The sequence below is a fragment of the Herpailurus yagouaroundi genome, unplaced genomic scaffold (genome assembly GCF_014898765.1).
Source record: "Herpailurus yagouaroundi ecotype Mexico unplaced genomic scaffold, PumYag 100, whole genome shotgun sequence".
NCBI lineage: Eukaryota > Metazoa > Chordata > Mammalia > Carnivora > Felidae > Herpailurus > Herpailurus yagouaroundi.
The window spans coordinates 26882868-26907029 of record NW_024412391.1 but is presented as its reverse complement, the minus strand read 5'-3'; the positions used below and the strand labels follow the sequence as shown (position 1 = coordinate 26907029).

At 37.7% G+C, this 24162-nt stretch overlaps 1 protein-coding gene across 2 annotated transcripts in view; it reads left to right on the top strand.

Moving 5' to 3' along the window:
- Positions 1–24162, top strand: part of CFTR (CF transmembrane conductance regulator) — a 187169-nt gene that overhangs the window by 114063 nt on the left and 48944 nt on the right. For both annotated transcript variants that reach the window (XM_040472161.1, XM_040472160.1), the window contains exons 16-21: positions 1895–1932; positions 2400–2650; positions 6747–6826; positions 12014–12164; positions 13313–13540; positions 16396–16496. In XM_040472161.1, the coding sequence (XP_040328095.1) occupies positions 1895–1932; positions 2400–2650; positions 6747–6826; positions 12014–12164; positions 13313–13540; positions 16396–16496 (849 nt within the window). The remainder of the gene's footprint in view (positions 1–1894; positions 1933–2399; positions 2651–6746; positions 6827–12013; positions 12165–13312; positions 13541–16395; positions 16497–24162) is intronic.

Genomic DNA, 24162 nt, shown 5'->3' with positions numbered 1-24162 from the left:
GTCTGAAATGAGTCTCTTGTAGGCAGCAAATAGATGGGTCTTGTTTTTTTATCCATTCTGATACCCTGTGTCTTTTGGTTGGCACATTTAGTCCATTTACATTCAGTGTTATTATAGAAAGATATGGGTTTAGAGTCATTGTGATGTCCATACATTTCATGCTTGTATCGGTGTCTCTGGTACTTTGTCTCACAGGATCCCCTTAGGATCTCTTGTAGGGCTGGTTTAGTGGTGACAAATTCCTTCAGTTTTTGTTTGTTTGGGAAGACCTTTATCTCTCCTTTTATTCTAAATGACAGACTTGCTGGATAAAGGATTCTTGGCTGCATATTTTTTCCTGTCTAGCACACTGAAAATCTCGTGCCAATTCTTTCTGGCCTGCCAAGTTTCAGTAGAGAGATTGGTCACGAGTCTTATAGGTCTCCCTTTATATGTTAGAGCACGTTTATCTCTAGCTGCTTTCAGAATTTTCTCTTTATCCTTGTATTTTGCCAGTTTCACTATGATATGTCGTGCAGAAGATCGATTCAAGTTACGTCTGAAGGGAGTTCTCTGTGCCTCTTGGATTTCAATGCTTTTTTCCTTCCCCAGATCCGGGAAGTTCTCAGCTATTATTTCTTCAAGTACACCTTCAGCACCTTTCCCTCTCTTCTTCCTCCTCTGGGATACCAATTATGCGTATATTATTTCTTTTTAGTGTATCACTTAGTTCTCTAATTTTCCCCTCATACTCCTGGATTTTTTTATCTCTCTTTCTCTCAGCTTCTTCTTTTTCCATAATTTTATCTCCTAGTTCACCTAGTCTCTCCTCTGCCTCTTCAATCCGAGCCGTAGTTGTCTCCATTTTATTTTGCTGTTCATTGATAGCATTTTTTAGCTCCTCCTGGCTGTTCCTTAGTCCCTTGATCTCTGTAGCAAGAGATTCTCTTCTGTCCTTTATACTGTTTTCAAGCCCAGCGATTAATTTTATGACTATTATTCTAAATTCACTTTCTGTTATATTGTTTCAATCATTTTTGATCAGTTTGTTAGCTGTTGTCATTTCCTGGACATTTTTCTGAGGGGAATTCTTCCGTTTCGTCATTTTGGATAGTCCCTGGAGTGGTGCGGGACTGCGGGGCACTTCCCCTGTGCTGTCTTGAATAACTTGCGTTGGTGGGCGGGGCCGCAGTCAGGCCTGATGTCTGCCCCCAGCCCACCGCTGGGGCCACAGTCAGACTGGTGTGTGCCTTCTCTTCCCCTCTCCTAGGGGCGGGATTCACTTTTGGGTGGCGTGGCCCGTCTGGGCTACTTGCACACTGCCAGGCTTGTGGTGCTGGGGATCTGGCGTATTAGCTGGGGTGGATTGGCAAGGTGCACAGGGGCTGGAGGGACAGGCGCAGCTCGCTTTTCCTTCGGAGATCCGCTTTGGGAGGGGCCCCTCTTCCGTGGGCCTCTCGTCTGCGCTTGGCTCCAGAGACATCGTTCTGTTAATCTTCCGGCGGTTTTCTGGGTTATTTAGGCAGGTGTAGGTGGAATCTAAGTGATCAGCAGGAGGCGGTGAGCCCAGCGTCCTCCTACTCCGCCATCTTCCCAGGATCCCTAGAACAAAGTTTATTATTTAAAAGATTAAATTTTGCTCTCCTGTGAGATTCAATGAATAGTTTCTGTTGAAAGAGAGAGAGAAATGGCAAAGTGTTTAATGCAGTGAAATTTGAATTCCACTAACTTAACATGTTTTCACCACAAAGGATGATTTTTAGGACAATTATTACAGCTGCTGGACCCAGGAAAGCGAAGGAAAGGAAAAAGAAATTGTGTATTTTGCTGTTTGTCATGGTGGAATTAGAGCTGGGTCTGGGATGAATAGGTAGAGCTGTCGGGAAAAAATTAAGTGTGTATTGTTTTATTCCAGGTGGCTGTTTCTTTGGTTGTGTTGTGGCTGCTTAGACAGTGAGTATTCCATGTTCTATTGCAGATTATATTTTGTTTCTATTGATTATTTGGATGTTATTAAAGAATATTGAATAATGAATAAAAGTTCATTTCCCCATAGTATTATAGAAATGGAAAATTAAGTTCTCTTGTTTAAAATTGTGAGCATGTGCTGTTTCTGCAGCTGTTTGTCAGTTCCTAAAGGATTTAGTTGTGTTTAGTTTCCATAAAATGCAATAAAAATATTGAAAACAGCATTTTACATTTGGTATTTTTTCTGACTGTGTAATAACAATCCTATCTCTTTCAATGGTGAAAAAACTGACTACTTTGCTGCAGTAGTGAGTCCATGAGATTAAAGGCATAACTTAATGCTAATGAAATATGTTGTGTTTCTTCAGACTCAAGTTCAGTTTTGTTTACATGTATTGGAAATCCAGCAGGAAAGTTTGGTTGCCAAATAACAATTTCTTTTTGCTTTGCAGAATGCCTTCTCAAGACAAAGGGAATAGTACTAAGAGTATAAATAGCAGTTATGCAGTGATCTTCACCAATACCAGCACATACTATGTCTTTTATATTTATGTGGGAGTAGCTGACACTTTGCTTGCTCTGGGATTCTTCAGAGGTTTACCACTGGTGCATACTCTAATCACAGTGTCGAAAATTTTACACCACAAAATGTTACATTCTGTTCTTCAAGCACCTGTGTCAACCCTCAACACGTTGAAAGCAGGTATTTGACTAGGTATACAAAATGAAACTGCTGATCCACAAGCAAAAGGTCCTACAGTTTCCTTGGGTTTTTTTTAGTGGTAGCATTGGCTTTTGATGGAAGCATCTGCCCTTTGTTGAACTTCCTTATGACCCGCATGCACATTTCTTAGAAATTGTAGGCTACCAGACATTATTGCTCCATGTTTCTGTCCTAGCTGATTAGAGTAGCTTAGTTTGTTAGACCGTGATGCTGCTGAGAGTGTAGCAACAGAAACAGGCCTTTCTGGGTTCGTTGTCCTTTTCTATTCAGATATTTGCTCTAGCCCTTTTTCAGGTATCTCGTTGCCAATGTATAGTATTGTTTAAAAGAGAAGCAGATTTGAAGTGACCAAGGAAAATAGAAAATTCTTTTACTGATGAAGTTTCTTGATGGGGACAGAATAATCTAGTTTCATGTAACTCTTCAAAGATGATCAAATAAATTTATTCCAATGTTTTGGGTTATTTTTGTTTGTTTTGTTTTTGGTGGTGGGTGGGAGAGGAATAAATCCCAAATGTATTTGTAAAATATTTTTGCGCGATTATAGAGGTTGGTAAAAGGGCACAGCTTTCAGTTATAAGATGAATAAGGTCTGAGGAACTGGGGTGTATAACATGGTGACTGTAATTGAAAACACTGTATTATATAATTGAAATTTGCTAAGAGTAAAACTTAAATGTTCTCATCAAAAGAAAAAGGTAAATATGAAAGGTTATGGAGAACTTACTTTGTGTGGCACTAAGCCAGAGGTTGGCATGAAAAGATGCAAAAGGTACAGTTTTTGACTTGGAAAAACTCACAGACAAGGGAGAGGAGGTAGACACAGAAATATTTAATTATAAAGCAAATAATAAGTTCCAAGATGGAGATTTTTAGAGTGATTTCTATCTAAACATCTCAGGATAATAAATATATATCATTTTTATCTGGGTAACAAAATGTCAGTGTCAGTATTCAGAAAAATCTTCTTTCTATTTATTTTGAAGTCTTTGTGTGTCACTAAAACCTTGACTCATTTGAGTATATTCATCGTTATCCTGTTTTAGAGCTAAGAAATTTTTGAGGTAAAAGAGAATGTCAAATTACCTTGATTCAATAATTTCACCTTTTTATAGAAAAACTGAAACCCATAGAAGTTAGGAAATTTGCCCCAGTTTCCAGCAGTCAGAATTGGATGGTGAGATGTAATGGAGCATTGGCTCCAAGCCATAGGCATTGGCTTGGCCCCATACGAGTGATAAACATAGGCTTGTTGCTCTTCTGAGCCTTGCCTCCACAATGTGAAATGGAGAAAAGAATAATTATCTCAGAGGATCATTATGAGAATTAAACAAGGCAACCTACTTGTCTTTATAGAGCCAATGTGAAATAAATGTTAGGTCTCTAATGTTGTTCCTTTCTATGGGGCCTTGTTCCCATAGGGGGTGCACTTTCCTTTTCATGTCTTTACTTTCCAGGGCTCCTCATTCCTTTATACACTGCTCACAGTTGGTCTTGAACCTTCTCTATTTCATATTTAAATGATTACCATTAATTTCATTTTGGTTTTTTTAATGCCTTTTTAAAAAATGTTTATTTTTGAGAGAGAGAGAGACAGAGCATGAGCAGGGGAGGGAGCAGAGAGAGAGGGAGACATAGAATCCAAAGCAGGCGCCAGGCTCTGAGCTGTCAGCATAGAGCCCTACGCAGGGCTGGAACTCACAAACCATGAGATCATGACCTGAGCTGAAGTCAGTGCTTAACCAACTGAGCGACCCTGGCACCCCTCATTTTCTTTTTTTTTTTTTTTAAGATTTGGTTAGTTTTAAGAAATCTCTGCACCCAATGTGGGGCTCGAACCCACAACCTGGAGATCAAGAGTTGCATACTCCACGAACTTGGGTCAGCCAGGCCCCCCTCATTTATTTCATTTTCTTTTTTTACTTCCAAGTTTTTATGTGAATTCCAGTTAGTTAACATACAGTGTGATATTAGTTTTAGGTGTAGAATTTAGTGATTCATCACTTACATATAACACCCATTGCTCATCATAGGAAGAATGCTCCTTAAAGCCCATCACCCATTTAACCCATCCCACCCCTGACCTCCCCTCTCATATCATCAGTTTGTTCCCTATAGTTAAGAGTCTATTTCTTGGTTTGTCTCTCTTTTCTCCCCCCATGTTAGTTTGTTTTGCCTTTTAAATTCTACATATGAGTGAAGTCACATGGTATTTCATTTCATTTTCTAATTTGTCTTATTTACCAAGACAGGAGAACAGGATGCATAAGAAGTAACAAAATGATCTTACAACATCTAGATGTTCTTTTTCCACCTCTGCCCCCCCCCAATTTCTCTATGCAAGGATTATGCTTTCTTTTAAAAACCATTACTATAACTGACTTATGATTCACTTGTTCTCATTATTTTGCCTAAATATTCTCTGCTATACTGGGCAGCAACTGATGCTTCTATGCCTTGTATGTGCACTTGAGTTTCTCCCACATGTGCCCTCTCCAATTGTACATTGACCTTGATTTTGACTCCTTACCCAATTTTTCTATGTCACTATTTAAACAACCTTAACACACATGGACACATAGTAGGTGCTCAGTAGACTATGTTGAATAGATGAAAATGTGAATTGATAACTTTGATGGAACACTACCATTTGAAATACAATAAGCACCAGAATGATATTCTTTTCACCAAAGTGAACTTTCATTTTCTAAACAGTATAAATCCATAGACTTTTTTTTCAATTCTTTATTTATGGAAAGATATACAAATATGTTTAATTAAATATGCTAAAGAACATATTATTGTTAAAGGCTAGTGATAGTGCCTTAAATCAATAAATATTCATTGAATAATTCCTACATATAAGACTTTTTGCTGAGGGCTGTGAGGGATACAAACTAAGTGTGCCACGGTCCCATTGACCTCTAACAATTTACAATCGAGAAATAGAGGTAAGACATGAACAAGTGACTGTGATACAAGATGTGGATATAGTCATTACAACAGAGTTCCTGACAAAATATATTAAAGGTATTAGGTATGTCCAGAGGAGAAAGAGATTTGCTTGAACTGGTGCAAACATTGATGCCTCCTTGTCGGTGAGACATTTGAATTAGGCCAGGAAGGAGACATAGATTTTGATGAGTAGAGATGAGCGGAAAGGTTTTCAGGCAAAGGGAACTATATGGAAAAGGCAGGGAGCTAGGAAAGTGTAGAGCATAAAGAATAGACCAATTTAATGGATAAACAGAATGTTTGTGTAGAGGAAGCCTATATTTGGTAGGTGGTTTAAGGTCAGATTATGGAAGGCATTAAATATTAAACTAAGAGTTTTAGACTCTATCTTACAGTTAATGGTGGGGGCAGGGGGGCTGAATGATAAGATTCAATATCACTTTGTACAGTATTATGTTTTATCAAATTATGTCTTTAACTCCCACCAGAAAATCAATTCCTTAAAGGCAAGGAGCTCATCTTATTCACCTCTGTTATCTCAGTGCCTAGCATTATGCCTGGCATAGAGTAAACACTCCATACATAACTTATTTTCATTGAAGGAAAACATTATCAGACTTACAAACATGAGTCTGGAATTCAGAAGACAGGCTGAAGCTTAGATTGCCAGTGAAGAGGGTAGAAAGAGCAAGCATGGCAAAGGAGGTCCACATAACGGGCAGGCAGAAATTAACAGTAGCTATGGGTTCTAAAGAGGTGTGTCAGGAAGGTATACCAGTCAGAGGAGAGGGAGAGCCATGCATTATGGAATACAGATGGAATACGATAACAAATCCAGTAAATTATCATTAAATTCAAGCATGCAAGTGTAAGATAGTAGTAGAATGAATCTTACAGGAAGCTATATTTTATAAAGGTTTAAAAGTAGGAGACCATCACTTGAATACAGTTGCTTAGAATCTTTGTACAACACTAAAATTTTCTAAGACCTTATTTATCTTATTACATGCTAATTCTTATTTGACTTTTGAATGCTTCTGCTATGATCCAAACTTATCAAATATTGTTGTCCTTTTGAGATTACTGTTTTTTGAGGAACCTATCTCCTTTTATATTATAGGTGGGATTCTTAATAGATTCTCCAAAGATATAGCAATTTTGGATGATCTTCTGCCTCTTACCATATTTGACTTCATCCAGGTTTGTAAAAATAATTAGTATCTTTATGTTTGTTGTACTTTCAAAAATGATTAGGAAAAGAGGTAAGTTTTATTTTCATTTGATTGAGAGTTGAAATCCTGTCTATTATATAAATTTTGTTAATATCAAAAGTCTTCAAAATAGGCATAAATTTAGTAAATTCAGTGATAAGTCAGAACTGTTTATTTGACCTAAACCTAAGGCAATTCCACATTTAGATGTAATAGCTATCTACTTGGGAATGGTTTGAAAGGTATAATAGAGCATCTGTCCCCAAATCACTGTCCACAGTATGACATTTCTGACATTGGCATTACTGTTTGATGTAAATCACCTACCTCCAAAGGGCCCATGTGAAAAATGAAGATCTATTCCTTGATGGGCTACAGTTTCAACCAATCTTATCCAGGAACACGTTGGCCCAGGTTAGCTAGCCAGCAACCTCACAGTAAGAACAGTAATACAGGGACAGATACACTTTCAAGCAGGGGCGAGGGGAAAGAAAAATCCAGGACTAGTGAGGACTATTCCTGGGTGACAGATCTGAAGAGGCCACCAGAGCAGGTAGCCTGGCTCTGAACATGTGTCCTGGTGGTGGGGTGATTGACTGGAGGTGAGAATGCGAAGAAAGGAGGAGAGGGAGATAAAGGTGACCTAGACCTAGGGGATGCACATTAGGATTCCACAAGTGGCAGGACTTAAGGAGAGTTGTGAGTTAATGACTTTGGCTATTGGACCAGGTTTGAAAACAGCTTCCTGTCTGGCTTAGGTCAAGCAAATGCCAGTCTCAGTGATCTCCTTGGAGAGACAACTAGAACATTGCAGCCCATCTTAGGATGAGTCATTCTCTCTCTACACCCCTTTCGCCCTCTTCCCCCAATAATAACACTTTATTTGAAAGGGCCTATAAAACTAAAAAAGGGCTACCACACTTGTGTGTATACACAACTGACATTGGCAGGTACAGAAAAACCAGGTTGTCAGTTTGCCCCATCTGAAATGATTGGCACAATTAAATACATTAACTGTTCCATGTGAACTTTAGCATATTGGATTTCCTGCAGTTACTTTGTTTGGGGAAATAACTCATCAGCAGCTGCTGGAATTCTTTAATCAGTGCTTTGGGTTCATGCATTTGAAGGAGCATTTCCCATGTCTTTCTTTAAATGCTGTTTATTTGTTGTAAGTGTATAAATGACTGGCCCCAAATATGATATTGTTAAGTTAGGTACCAACTGGACCTGGGCATTTTGACATGATGGCAACATTCACAAATATTGGCCCTTGATAGATTTTTTTAGTTTTGTAGTTTATTATTTTCTGAATCAGTATGAAGCTCACTTCAGAAATCCTCTGGGAAAAATGGTTTTTAAATACCTATTTTATAAATTAACACTTTTTAAACACATGTGATGACTCTCAAATCCTTTCTGTTATGGCAGTGTGAATAGTTTCCACTCAGTTTCCAATGTGGAAGTTACTTAGTTGTGGTTTCACAAGTACTTAGGCAAGACTCTTTTATTTATTTAATTTTCCTATTTTATTTATAAGAGGGCTTCACATTAAGGAAGCATAACATATGATTGTCAAATACAGTAAAAATCTGATTAGTTTTGATTTTATTAAAAACTCAAGGGAGCCTGGGTGGCTCAGTTGGTAAGTGTCTTACTCTTCATTTTGGCTCAGGTCATGATATCACAGTGGTGATCATGTCCCACGTGGGGCTCTGCACTGGGCATGGAATCTTCTCTCTTTCTCTCTCTCTGCCCCACTCACACTTGCTCTCTCTCTCAAAAAAAAAAGTTTTTTAATCATTAATTCACCACAGTTTTATTATAAAAAAAATCCTCTATATTGTGAGGTTCTTTGTTATACTTAATTATATTCACATTAAATAAATTTATTCAAGTGACAACATTATAGGAACAGATTTTTGCACAGGATAAAGCATGCCTGTACATTTCCTTTAAACAATTTAATTTCTATTTATTCTATTTCCTAACATTTAATAACATTCTGGAAAATTTGCTTTCTGGATTGGAACATTGTATAATGAAAATGGAAGATCTGGATTCTGTTTCTAACCTGTAACATGAGGTAGAGAAATCTGATGATGGTCACTTTTAGTACTCAAATTCTGTGCTTCAGATTGGCATACTGGAAATGGACGTTACATGACAAGTTTGCTCAGGCCATTCCTTAGGCCCTGAGATCAGATTAACTTAGAACTAATAATTTAGAGTTAATAATTTAGAACTGTGTATAAAACTAAAGGCACTGGTTTAATATATTTGATTTTCTCATTACACATAGAAACCTTAAATTCCTTCCTAGTTTTGAATTTACAAAGGAGGAAAAACAAGTCAAACAAGGTAGAGAAAGGCTGTGTCTTCACATCCTACTTATCTCCATGTTTAGGTGAATGACTTATTTTTTCATTAAACAGAAGCCTATATATTTTAAAATACCAAATTCTTCTCTTTTAAGCTTCAAAACCCCTAGATATTTGTTTCCTTTTCTCTTATCTTAATATGTGATTACACTGAGTCCTCCTACTTTGATTTCTTCTGTGTCTTTCACATCTTTTTCTTTCCGTTCATTCATTTTATTAATCCCATGTGTCCCTTACTTAAAAATTCATTTATGAATTAAATTCCAAATCTAGTATTCATTTCATAGTTTTAAATAGGTATTTGTTTATTTACTTACTTACTGGCTTACTAATTTACTGCTGATTTCAGAGTTATCCTTCATTCTTACTCATCTGCTCTGGTTTCACAGGCAGTGCTATGTACTCTTCAGTGTCGGGAATGGTTTTGATCTCCTTATGGTGGGGTGAAAATGTGCTGGGCACTTCCTAGGACCATGAATGGATGATGCCTTACAGTCTTTATGGTCTATTGAATTTTTCTCTTTCCTGAGGAAGTTTAGGATCTGTGTAAGGATGGTTGGAAATTAGAAATCTGCGCTCCTATTTTCATTTTGTCTTGAATTCTGTCTATTGATTTTGTTGTCCCTCTCACTAATGCACCTGCTCTGAAATGATTCATTGACTATCTACTGTGAATTAAAAACTAGGACACAATTTAAGGCTTCTTTGTGTAATGAGAATATCAACTGTATTATACCAGTGCCTTTAGTTTTGAACATGCTAAAGTATTAGCTCCTGACCTTAGTACCTAAGAATGGCCTCTTTATGGAGGAAATAGAATTATTTTTCTCAATGCTTAGATTCTTTTTCACTTATTTCTCAGTTTGGTCTATATTCTGGATGATTATAATTGCTGGAAATTTATCTTGTGAATGTTTCATAATTTACAGTTGTACCCACCTTCTCCATTATTCTCTAACCCAGCGTGATATCTTGGTTGGTTTGACTTCCCAATTCTACATATTCTATTGTAACAGTTGCATTTCATTCCTAAGAATCTCTACCATATCAGCAATCATGAAAACAAAATGATCACTTTCTACGACTAATATTACAATCCAACACCACCGAGTTGGAATTATATGGTAAAAACAGCACAGGTCAAATGAACACAGTGCTGTTTACAGCTGCCAACAACAAATTAGAAGACCCCGATCCTCATGGAGTAGCTGAATGTTTCCATGCCACCAATGCAACAACACTTCCCTTTTAGACATACTGATATTTAATATGATGGTCCATTTTAATTAAACCATATTGCCCAGTTAATCACACTTGGAACACTTGATCCCCCTCTCCCAACATCCTATTTCTGGAAAATACATGTCTTTTGTAAAAACTGTAGTTTGCCATTGATGGAGTCTTGTCAGGTAGTAACTAGGGCATGTGGGGCTTTCTCATTGTACTGGCGGCACTGGTAATAGGGCAAGAATGGATAAGAAAGACTCTCCTTAGATTCCTGAGTCATCATATGTAATTGGTCTAGTGCCTGGCACAGTAAAGATTTATCTGAGTATTTGTTGATGATTGAGAGGCCGGTATGGCAGAATTGCTGATAGAGACATAGAGGCATTTTCCCTAGAAAGGCATCATTGAGATATCATCTGAAGTTTTATTTGAAAATAGCAACCTGTTCAAAGATTTATGCAGCTCTTATCTACACTCCTGTCCCCACTGCCATCTACCAAAATGTTGTGCATTTCACGATATCAGCTAGAAAAATGCATGTGTCACCCATGGAAGTTGGTAGAGAACTGGCTCACTGATTATCATACGGATTTTACAATAAGTTTATTTTTTTAACCCTGGTTGTAACATTACTTTATTTGTACTTTATTCAAATGGTTCATTGTGGAGCAAATGTTAGCATACTTTTTTCCTTCATAAAATGTTTAGATTTAGTATCATGTGGAAATATAGAATGTAAGCCTATAACTTGCTTCCAAAAACTGCCAATACAGTTAGCTTGTTTCTGACACTGCTAACAGGGCTCCAGTTTCTTTTGGTTAGTGTGAAGAAATACCTCTGATCTTGGGCTTGACTGAAATACAAAGTTTATTTCAACTACATATGAGATGGGAAAAAATGTCTGCTTTAAAATCAAATCAGCCATATCCCAAAAACCTTTACTTGAGCCTTTATAGGTCATCTCCAATTATTTTAAGGAATGAGAATAGGAAAGTTGGGAAGGGGAGTAAAATCTATTAAATATAATTTTTAAAAATCTTAAGCATGAGCCAACTATGTTTAGAAAAAATTAAATAGCTTGTCTAAATGACCAAACTTTCACTTAAACCAAATCTTTGTGACCCACAAGGTTCCAAGATGAATGCCCAAGTTTCAGAAATTGTCTAAACAAAATAAATCCTAAAATTTTACATTTATACCAAAATTATTCAGAATAAAAAAATTATTTTAAAAGAAGTCCACACCAGAAATAAAAATTCATATTCATCTAAAATTTTTTTAACATAGAGCATTTTAAGGCATATAGGAAATGAGAATGTCCTGAGACCCAAGAGCACCGTGTTTTCAAAACTTCGAAGTGTTGCAACCTTACCAATATTTTGTATTTTGATAGAACTTATGAAAAATCTTACTTTGAGGTGGCTGCCTTCCTCCTAGGAAGATACCTGCCCTTGTTAAGAATGGAACAGAGTGTGACGATCTTCTTTCCCAACGTATCTGTGACATACCTTGTGCGCTTTGCAACATGAGAACATTTACTCACCAACGTGTTCTCTCTGATCCTACAGTTGTTACTGATTGTGGTTGGAGCCGTGGCCGTAGTCTCGGTTTTACAACCCTACATCTTCCTAGCAACAGTGCCGGTGATAGCAGCTTTTGTTATATTGAGGGCCTACTTCCTCCACACCTCGCAGCAACTCAAACAACTGGAATCTGAAGGTATGATGCTGTGCGTACAATGCTCACCATTGTGGAAAATGACCACAAAGCTATTTGTGATTCTCTATCATTCACCTACTTTGCCAACTTTTTTGTCCTGCTTTTAAACTCTTGCATTGTGTAACAGTGAGTTTTAAAAACGTATGGATATGTAAAAGGACACAGTAAATTACATAGCACACATAGGTTGTTTTTGTCCATTAATGACTGAGTGACTTCATTTTCTTTTTAAAGCAGGTGCATAGAGCCTTAGAAGGGTTGTAGTATAGGATATTCATTCATAATTTTCTTATATAAATTAAATTTTAAAATGATAGTGCTACTATTATTACTGAAGGTTTGTCTGGCTTCCCAGAGCATACTGGACAAAGTATTTCTGTCTGGCCTGTTTTCAGACACCCTTCCTTTCCTCCTGGGGTCTACCTTTTTGTCTGCCCCCGATCACTGCTTGAGCTATTTGGGAAGCACATTTTTCAGTAACAGCTTCAGTGCTGGTACATTTTCAGGGTTAAATACCCAGTGTGTTTCTATTGAAGGTTAATATCTAAATGAAGTCACATGAACTTGAATAAATTGTTTTGAAAGAAAAACATTTTCTCTCAGCAGTGATCAATTTAGGATTAGCTAGAAAAAAAATGTCCAGTGGCAGTCAAGAAATATGAATAAAAAATGGCATTGATTTTATAATGAGTTCCCATCTATGGTAGCCAAGTAGAAAAGGAGGGTAATTCATTTAAAAAAAATACCAGGGGTGCCTGGGTAGCTCAGTAGGTTAAGTGTCCAACTTGATTTCAACTCAGGTTCCTGAGGTTGAGCTCTGTGTCCTGTGTCAGGCTCTGCACTGAGCACTGAGAATGCTTAAGACAGTCTCTCTCTCTCTCATTCTCTCTCTCTTTCTCTACCTCCCCCTCTGCCCCTCCCCAACTTGTGTGCAGACACTTGTGCCCATGCTCTCTCTCCCTCTCTCTTTCAAAAAGTAACAAATTGCATCTATTCAAAGAATGGTACCAATGTGAAAAACCTCTAACCCGTGATACTTGACCAATGATTACTCTCTTTGAAGCTAATCTTTTTCAGGTGCATGGTAGTAAGAATTTGCATTATGTAGAGACATGATTTGCCATGTTTTCTATGGGAATATTTCACAGGCAGGAGTCCAATTTTCACTCATCTTGTTACAAGCTTAAAAGGACTATGGACACTTCGGGCCTTTGGACGTCAGCCTTACTTTGAAACTTTGTTTCACAAAGCGCTGAACTTACATACCGCCAACTGGTTCTTGTACCTGTCAACACTGCGCTGGTTCCAAATGAGAATGGAAATAATTTTTGTCATATTCTTCATTGCTGTCACCTTCATTTCCATTTTAACAACAGGTAATAGGAACTTGTTAACTTCTTAACTGACCATTTAATTTAAAGCTTTGTCAACCCCAAAACGCTACATTCTTATTGGTTAAACATTTTAGATATCTTTAAATAGATTTGGGGGACAGTTTATTAATCCAAAAATTCATTGATTGTTGAACAAATGACTTCTTTGATTTAGAGCTGTGTATAGTATTATCTCAGCTTTACAGTTTGGGAACAACAGACACTGAGAGTGTCAGATAACAAATCTATGACTGAAAGAAAAATATTGTCTTTTGACTCTCATATTGGTAAAGCATCCTGGCTTCAACAGTAATAGATCTCATTTATTCAAGAGCTCTCTGAATACGGGAAAAGAAACATTCCCATTTATACACACATATAAAACCCCCCTCCCTGGTAAACTTTTTTTTAACCACCAGTTGGTACAATTCATTATCCTTATGTGAATTTTACAAGATGAAAAACTACCATAGACATGAAATAACAGACAGAAGTGCCATATTTTTAAAAATATAAGTGTCCTGAATTTTAACATCTTTGGGTGAAAACCAGAAAACCTTTCACTGTAAGTAAAATGAAACTCTATGTAGACAAATGAGTTCTTCTAATTTAAGAAGTTGAATTACTGAGCTAGAAGTCTTGAAATAGTTTACACCTGTGACAGTAGACACAGATTCACAGCAACTGCCAGCTCTGAGGGCTTGCTCGGTTACAAGGATAGAATCCTTCTCAGACAAAATGAGTAGCATGCTGGTGTCACAGGAGTGCCTCTCGGAGCCCGGGGCAGGAGGCAGGCTGGGTCTCCAGAGGAAGCGGAATAGGCGTGGAGAGTGAGCCTCAGCTCTTGTTCTCATCTCTTGAGGCCAGATGCTGCTTGCGCCCCATCCTTTCTGTGGCTACTTCATCCATTTCTCTCTCTCTGAAGACTGGTTTTCCCATCTTTCTGACTCTCTGTGGCCTCTTCATTAGGCCCCTTGAGTTAACAACAGCAGAGTGCCGCTGTCTAGGTATAAAGTACTGGAGAGAACAGAAAGCAGGCTCATCGTGACTCTGTGAGGGTAGTGGGTTCCCCACATTCATTGTTCTGTCAGCTAGGGCAGCGGGAAGTGGTTCTATGAAATGAATATATGGGCAGACAAATGAACTCAATCCTTAGTACAGTAAAGTTTCTCTTCTTACGTTCAGAATTGTAAAATTTTTCCTTCAGGTTATTTGAAACAGGATCAGGGAGGGCTGAATGAACAAAGATCTGTTAACAATGAATTCAAACTGATATGTTATATGCTATGAAATAGTGGTTAAGGATCTGATTAAGTCCTGATATACTAGGGGTTAGTAGTCAAAGCATTTACAGATCAGTTTAGTTTAGGACCTATCAGCGAAATCTGATTCCCAGCTAGTGTGATTAGCCACATGGCTAATACCAGCCCAGCCTCTACTGGTCTTCAGCTTTGGTAACTTGTACATATTAGTTAGTTTCTCTAAGGTCCTCATTGTCCTCATATGTAAATATACAGAATAATAGTACCTATCCTATAGTTTCCCATGTGCATTAAATGTGATAATTTGTGCAAAACAGTATAGTGCCTGTTCCCTAGTAAATAGCCCTAAATCTTATTTTTGTTATTATTAAAATTTTATCTTATTCTCATCTTAACCTTTAGAATGAGTAATATTTGGGGCCCTAATAAATCTTACCTATTTAGAATAAATGATTTAGTATTAGAAGCACATACCTACTATCTATGGTTTGTCTTCTGTCAGAGGATATATGGAAGAAAAAATTTCAATTAATAATAATAGGACAAATTATTTTTCCCCATTTTAGAACCCAGTGACAATTTTATCCCACATTATAGATCCCAGGACTGACTCTTAACTGAAATTTGATAACCTAAAGTTTTAATAATTTAAAAACTTTCCCGTTAGAAAATTTTTATGGCCATATATTAGTGGTCCCCTCCAGCCCTGAAAACTATTTATTCTAATTCAACACTTAAGTATTGTTCTTCCTGGGTGAAATAGTCATTTTTTAAAAAAAACATAAAAGAGGGGCGCCTGGGTGGCGCAGTCGGTTGGGCGTCCGACTTCAGCCGGGTCACGATCTCGCGGTCCGTGAGTTCGAGCCCCGCGCCAGGCTCTGGGCTGATGGCTCAGAGCCTGGAGCCTGTTTCCGATTCTGTGTCTCCCTCTCTCTCTGCCCCTCCCCCGTTCATGTTCTGTCTCTCTCTGTCCCAAAAATAAATAAAACGTTGAAAAAAAAATTAAAAAAAAACAAAACATAAAAGTCAGTTTTCTCTCTTTCCTAATGGCAGACCCATGAGTTTTGACTTCCTCATCAAACTAAGTTCACTTTCTCCCCCAAAACATCTGATTAGCAGAGAAAGCCCTCCTCGCGAAGGCAGAAGACATATCCAAACATCTTGTGGATGCTGCTTAGACACCCCCGTCTCCTGCTTTTGACTTCTCTGTGGAGGAGCTCATCCAGACATAGGAGGTCTTTTTTGCATTGTCCATCCTGGTCTTTGGAGGTTTTATTACTTACAGAGAAGTAGTAAAAAGAGAAAACCATGCTGTTTACCCAATACTAGAAGCACCTTCAATATCTGAAGTATTGTTTTAAAAGGGAAACTCCTTACTAATATTCAATCACTCTTTAATTTAAAACATTGGTTGAATGCTTAACTATAGGCAGGGCATTATTACTAGTGGTAGATGCTGTGGTGACCTAAGATGAAGGATGGTTAAAATTAGCACAAAATTGAAATAGAACTTTTAACATGACGTATGCTCTAAAGTGGCTCACAGAGGAGAGAAAGAACATAAAGTTTGTTTGTATCTTTTCTTCCCACCTATAGGTGATGGAGAAGGAACAGTTGGTATTATTCTAACTCTAGCCATGAATATCATGGGTACATTGCAGTGGGCTGTAAACTCCAGCATAGATGTGGACAGCTTGGTAAGTAACTATTACTTTTTAACTTTGATGAAAAAATTTGGACAAACCAAAAAGTACAGGTAATAACATAAGGGACAACTATATATACCCACCCCCAAGCTTAAGGAATAAAACATTACAGATAAATTGAAGGCTACTGTGTAGGTCTTCTTTCCTCCGCATACACAACCACAGTCAGGATCTAGTGTTAAAGTGAACATTACTCTACAGTCTCCTTGTCCAGGATTTTTCTAGGACAGATACTCAGGAGTGATATTACTGGGTCACAGAATTTACCCACATTCAGCTTTACCATATGGTACCCAGCTGTTCTCAAGTATCTTATATCCGTTTATACTCCTATCAAGAGAGTGTAAGAATTCTCATAGGTCTGGAGTTTCAGCAACACATGAGCTTGTCAGACCTTTTAATTTTGGCAATCAGATGGATGTGAAGTGATTACTAAGGAGATGAGGCTGCGTAATACATATTTATTGACCATTTGGACTTCCTCTTGTATGCTTTGCTTGTTTCTACCAATTGCCCGTTTTTCCAGTAGTGGGAGTTTTTTTCTTAATTGACTTACAGAAGTTTTGAATTCTGGGTTGTCAGTTCTGTGTATTTTATTTTATTTTTTTAATTAATTTATTTTTTTAACATTTATTTATTTTTGAGACAGAGAGAGACAGAGCATGAACGGGGGAGGGTCAGAGAGAGAGAGGGAGACACAGAATCTGAAACAGGCTCCAGGCTCTGAGCTGTCAGCACAGAGCCCGACGCGGGGCTTGAACTCACGAACTGCGAGACCGTGACCTGAGCCGAAGTCGGCCGCTTAACCGACTGAGCCACCCAGGTGCCCCAGTTCTGTGTATTTTAAACATGGTCCTCCAGTCAGTGGCTTAGCTTATGGTGCCTTTTGATGAAAAGAAGCTTTTAAGTTCAATGTCGTTAATTTCATTAATCTTTCCCTTTATGTTTTGGTATCTTGTTTAAGAAACCCTTCCCTTGGGGCGCCTGGGTGGCGCAGTCGGTTAAGCGTCCGACTTCAGCCAGGTCACGATCTCGCGGTCCGTGAGTTCGAGCCCCGCGTCAGGCTCTGGGCTGATGGCTCAGAGCCTGGAGCCTGTTTCCGATTCTGTGTCTCCCTCTCTCTCTGCCCCTCGCCCGTTCTGCTCTGTCTCTCTCTGTCCCAAAAATAAATAAACGTTGAAAAAAAAAAAATTTAAGAAACCCTTCCCTGTATTGGGTTTTCCAATTTATTAGCATTACATTTGTGATGGTAATTTTTTTTAATTTCTAGTCTTTAGTGATAGCTTCTTTCTCATTCCTAGGGTGTTTCTTTTTGCTTTCTCTCTTTTTGCTTGATCAGTATTCCCACACATTTATATACTTTATTAGTGTTTTTAAAGACCATGTTTTGGTTTTGTTGTTTCATTTGTCTTGGTTCCTTACAATGCAGAGCCCACACTAGGGTGTAACTGAATGAATGCTGTGTCAGGGGCACATAGCCCATGGAAGCAAGAGTGAGAGAAAAAAGGAAGAAAAGTGGACTTCCCACTTTTAATTTAAAAACAAATGCATGATTTTCAAGGGTAGCTTCATCATCAACTTCTATTTGTCTGGCTGGAGCATTGCAAATCAGTCATCCATTACTGCATATGCAAAGGGATGAGGGAGCCACGTTGAGAATGACTACATAACACTATCATTACACATTTTGCCTAGGTTCCTTTTCCATCCTCTGAGATAGGTCCCATGTTCCCAGTGTGCCCAGGATCATTCAGCTATAAAAATTATATAACCAATTCCTATCAGAACAAATATCAGCATACAAAACATCTCTAGGGAAAAAACAAACCTTTTCATTCTCTCTTCCTGCCCATGAATCTTAATATTTTATTGAACCAAAGCATTTTAATAATTTATCAAAATGTAATCTAACCCTAATATGATTTATGGTAGGGTGTCTCTCTTTTCCTTTAACATTATTTTTTGGAGTTTGATCAGCTTTTTTCCTGACTCCATTTATCTCCTCACTTAACTCTTATGCTTTTGGGATTGGGTTTCATAAATGTACTTAGAAATGTTTCTTCTGCGGGGGGTGCCTAAGTGGTTCAGTTGCTTAAGCGTCTGACTCTTGATTTTGGCTCACGTCATGATCTTGTGGTTCCTGAGTTTGACCCCTGTGTCGGGCTCTGTGCTGACAGTGTGGAGTCTGCTTGGGATTCTCTTTCTCTCTCTCTCTCTCTCTGCCCCTCCCCCACTCTCTCTCTCTTTCTCTCTCAAAATAAATAAACTTAAAAAAAAGAAAAATGTTTTTGTAGAAATAGCAGGAAAATAGTAAATCCATATTGTGCTTGCATTTATTTATTTGTTCAAACTTTCCACAACTTTGACTTTACAGTTAATATCCTCATGTACTTCCCCTCTTTGTCTAAAACTATCTCTTTACCTTGTATATGCTCAGTTCCTTTCTCTTTGCTGTATTAATTTTCTTGGTTTAGAAAACAACCTCTGTACACTGATGTTGAAACCTTTGGTACATTTCTATTCTGCTGTCCAATGTCCATTAAAGTTTCTTTAAGGTATTTTTACTTCCCCAGTTTTTTGCATGGGCATCCTGGGCTTTGTAACCTGTGTGGTGTCATTGTGTCTTTCATTTTCCGGCATAAAAGAATCTTTGCCAAGAACTATTATGTTATAATACAGTCTATGAAAAGTATCAGTGTTTACATTTGATCTCATTTTAAAAAGTCATGTTCTTTTGTTTGAATATCAAAGTGATCATGTTAGTTTTCATTTCCCTGCCAAATAGGATACATGGTCTTTCCTGGGCCCTCATGAGCATTTATCCACTTTTTAATTCCCATGATACAGCTTTTACCTATACAACTGCTAAATTTGTATACTGATCTTTTTATTTTCATCTGGTATATGTTGAGGGTAAGAGGGGAGAAAGCTGTGCCCTCAAATTCACATCTATATGATGTTAACACTGAAGGTCCTTGTGATCTTTGAAGGAAAAACTCAGGGTATTCTCATTTTACATTACTAAGTGTCTTAACCAAACTTAGATCTGAGTTTAAACACAGTAAACAGGATGTTTTGATGCACACTTTAATTTTTTAGGATTTGAAAGAATATTTCATTTACCCATCTGGCCTACTTTAGACATGGGCGCAGATTCAAACATAAACAGAACAATGAAGACATGAAAGCGGCAAATGACTTTTCTTTTACCGCTCATCAGTTGAGTACACCCAGGTGCCCAGTTTTTATTAGCTTCCAACCAGGAAGGGTAATATTTGGATGATAACCCTTCCTTATCCTTACTTCATGTCACTTTGTATTTGTGACTGGCTACACATCTCAATTATCAGCACTCAAAGCTGACCGACAGCCCTTTTATTACATTTTTCTAATAAACTCTTTACTATATTCCCTAAGATAGTTCTTTCCCACCTTCTTATCTTTTCTCAGGAGCTCCAATAATTCCACCACCTGCACTCTCAGCCAGTGACCTTGCTACGAACTTCATAGAAAAACACAGATGCAACCGGAAAGAATTTCCTTGTTTCTCTCCACCCTACTATACCTCTACTCATATGCTCTACCTTCCCTCTGTCTTTGTTCCTATTTAAAGGCCAATAATATGTAATTCACTCTTCTATGTGGGACCTCTCTCCCTATCATAAAACCACCTCTGTTTGAGCTGTAGCTAAAGCACCTCTTTCCTTTGATCTATTTATAGCACAGTTTCCTGAAAGAGGGCATGTCTCCTGCTTCACTTGATTTCCATCACCCCCATGACTCATGACCAACATCTTGCCAGAACCAGCGTCCTTGTTTTCCTTACCCTCTCAGCAGTACTTATGCCATGAACAAATCCTTCTTCCGGTGATACTTTCTTCTCTCACTACCATGATGCTACTCTTGTCTGTCTCTGCTACCTCTTTGGTTCCTTCTTAATTCTCTTTGATGGCCCCTCCTCTTACAGATCTCTGAACATCAGCTATAGTCCAGCCCTCTTCTACCTGTATTCTTTCTAGCTGTTACCATCGGACTCCATGCTTCAGAAACCATCTGTCAATAAATTACTCATTCATATCTCTACTGTAGACCATTTTGGGGCATAAGTTCTTACCTAGAATTTCTTCAAAATACCACATGGGGTATCAAGAGACCATTAAAAGGGAATAAAGCTTCTGTTCTACCTACTAATTTGTCTGGCTTTATATAGTAGTTTGGAAAAAAAATCATTGTCAGCTTATGAACGATATAGTTTAGTACTCTGTGAATCACCTCAGAAATTTAAAAAATAATAAAATTATCATAGAGTCAAATTTAATAATTCCCAGTGGAAATCCCCATTTTAAGGAATTTCTAATTATTTTGGTTGATATAACCGTGTTTTAAAAGCTGTTATTTCAGGGGTGCCTGGGTGGCTCAGTCGGTTAAGCAAACAGCTTCGGCTTAAGTCATGATCTCATGGTCCATGAGTTTGAGTCCCGCGTCGGGCTCTGTGCTGACAGCTCAGAGCCTGGAGCCTGTTTCAGATTCTGTATCTCCGTCTCTCTCTCTGACCCTCCCCCATTCATGCTCTGTCTCTCTCTGTCTCAAAAATAAATCAACATTAAAAAAAATTTTTTAAAGCTGTTATTTCAGATTCACTCTTCATTTTAACATGAATTGTGTATATGTCTGGTTTTTTTATTTGTATATTTTACATCATTCTGTACATGGGGTGAAAAAAGAAGTGTTACTTCTTTTTACCTCCATACTTGAAGTGCTGTAAGAATTACAGTTGTTATTGCTAAAGCTATAATTAAAAAAATTTTTTTTGTATTCTTAGTTAACAAATCTGTGTACTGATTTATTTTCTTTGGATTCACAAGATGCTTGGCATTTTTAGTACCATAAAGCTTCTCTTTGTCCCATTGTTAGATACTTAAGCATTATATATCTTAAATAAGCAGTGCATACCTATATTTCTGCCTCCATGAATGAATAAAGATGAAATAAATAAGAGTTAGAATGGGTACAAAGGTGGTGTTTCAGACTTAGCAATACCAAGCCATCCAGTGACTGATAAATTACCCACATTCAAAGTCTCTTCTTTGAATGAGGCAATTGACAATTCATGTATTTTCAGGACTATCTACCACTTAGTGATATCACAATTACAAGATCTGAACATATGAAGATTATCCTGCTTCCTTCATTCTCTAAGGACAGCAGCAGATAACACATGCCTGTTGTACTGTGTGTTCCTGATAATAACACAAGAAGAAGAAGGCCAGCAGGATGAGCAGGGAAGACTGCATATCTGCAGGGAGCAGTTTAGATTCAAGTTAATCAGATTCCAGAAAGTTCTTGCAAGATTGATGCAATCTGAGTTTTCTGTCAATAGAAACTCCCTCTGTTTTTCCTTTATCCTTTTATTGCCTGTGTTTATTTTGGGTTCCAGTAAGGATCAGGTGCCTGATGATGGTACAATGATCAACAAGAAATCTGATGGGAAGGAAAAAGGGCTTTTCTTTGTTGCTCCTGGTGCCTAATTCTCTTGTATTGAAAGCAGTTTTTCCTATAAGAATTTGAGGGGAGGATTCATTTCTCCTATTTTTTTTCCCTCTTTAAAAAAATTTTTTTAATGTTTATTTTTGAGAGACAGGGAGAGAGAGAGACAGAGACAGAGACAGAGAGAGAGAGAGAGAGAGAGACAGAGAAAGCGCAAGCAAGGGAGGGGCAGAAAGAGAGGGAGACACAGAATCTGAAGCAGGCTCCAGGCTCCAAGCTGTCAGCACAGAATCCGACGCAGGGCTCGAACCCATGATCATTACCTGAGCCAAGTCGGACCCTTAACTGACTGAGCTAACCAGGCAACCCTCCCCTCTTTTAATGGTCTGTTGATCATATCTTTCTTTGTTTTTCTGTTCTCATGAGGCTTTGTGGCATGTTTTCCATTTGTGACATCTGTCCCAAAACTTCTTTTCATCCAAACATTTTCTTTCTGTCCTGAAGAGTTGCATTCTACTCTGTTTTCCACTCTGGCCTTATCACCAAGATGTCATGTTGCCTTAGGCAAGTCCTAACTCCCTTGAGGGCTTCACTTTTCAACTAGGGAAAAGGAAACAGTTTGGTTAGAAATTTTCTAAGGACTGTGTTAGCTCTGACATTCTCTTCTGCATCCTTTTGGTATGAAAGATTTCAAGTCTTGATTGGCATGTATATAGGCATTATTCTAGATGCTCAGAGGAATTAGACCTCTCTGCCACTATCCCTGACTGCTAAATGCCAGTGATTCACCACTCCTGGTCAGAGTGCAAGAATTCTCAACCAGTCTGTTACTAGAGCCAACAGAGAGAAAGAAAGTGCCACTGAGGTGTTCTAAAATATTGAATTAGTAGGAGAGGCTTATGAGAGCCATAAAGGATTGCCAGTGTTGGAAAGTTGAGAAAATTTGTTGAGGAAAGTTGAGAAAATTTGTTGAGCTTTATGTCTATCACTTTAACTTCCTGTGTTTCAATTTTTTCATTTGTACCAAGAATGAATGGATTAGATCAGAGGTTCTCAACCTCACAGCACATGAGGAAACTTCATAAAAAGATAGGTTACGTAGCATCCTTTAGGATCAATTAAATCAGTTCTTTGGGTCAGAGGCAGAGTGACTGAGCATGAGGTCCATATTTTTAAAAGTGTTCCAGGTGATTCTCATGTGTATCTAGATTTGTGAATCACTGGATTAGATGATCTCTAATCCATTTTAGCTCTGATTTTTTTGTGTGTGTCATAGCAGGGGGTCAGCAGACATTTTCTGCAAAGGGTCAGATGGTTACTATTTTCAGTTTAGTGAGCTATATGGTCATTATGGCAACTGCTCAGCTAATGTAAACAAGTGGGTATGCCTGGATTTGGCCATAGTTCTGCTAACCTCTTGTCTATGGCATAGAATTTACATAGAATTGATGGAACACCAGCGATCATTTCTGCCCTATATATTAGCTATTGATATATATATATATATATATATATATATATATATATATATATATTACATATAAAGGATGATTCTTAGTAACAGAGTTCTTTGGGGAAGCCAAAATATTTCAAAATTAAGATGCTTAGAGAAAAATCTTATTAAATACACCTTGGAAGAATATTTTGATATGATATTTTAGGTTTCTTGAGATTTCCTTTGAAATACTTTTAATGAATACCACATTGACCCAATTTTATTCATCAAGCACTTGCTGATGGCCTGTCATGAGCTTTTTAAAAATAATAATACCAGATAGAGTGTAAGTAAGTTCAAGTTTGAGTAGTAGATTCAATAAGTGATGTGGGACCTTTCAGATTAAGGGGTAAGTTTTAGAGTTTTCTTTTGCCCGTTGGCACACTTAGTATCATGATTACTAAAGTTCTCAATTATTGAAAATAGAGGACAACATATTTGATACCTCTGTGTTTTTTAGGATATGCCTTTTGTCTTTGGTTGTAGTGGGTTTTCTTTCTCTTGTGTCAGGAACACTATCTCTATTGCTTCTTGCAGTCAGAAAAAGTGACATTGATTTGCCATGTGGTTTGCTACAGGTTGGCAATAAACAATTCATGTAACAGGAAGCTATAATAATTTAGAAAGGATTAGAATATAGAGCATAAGTAACTCACTTATGCTGTTAATAATTGA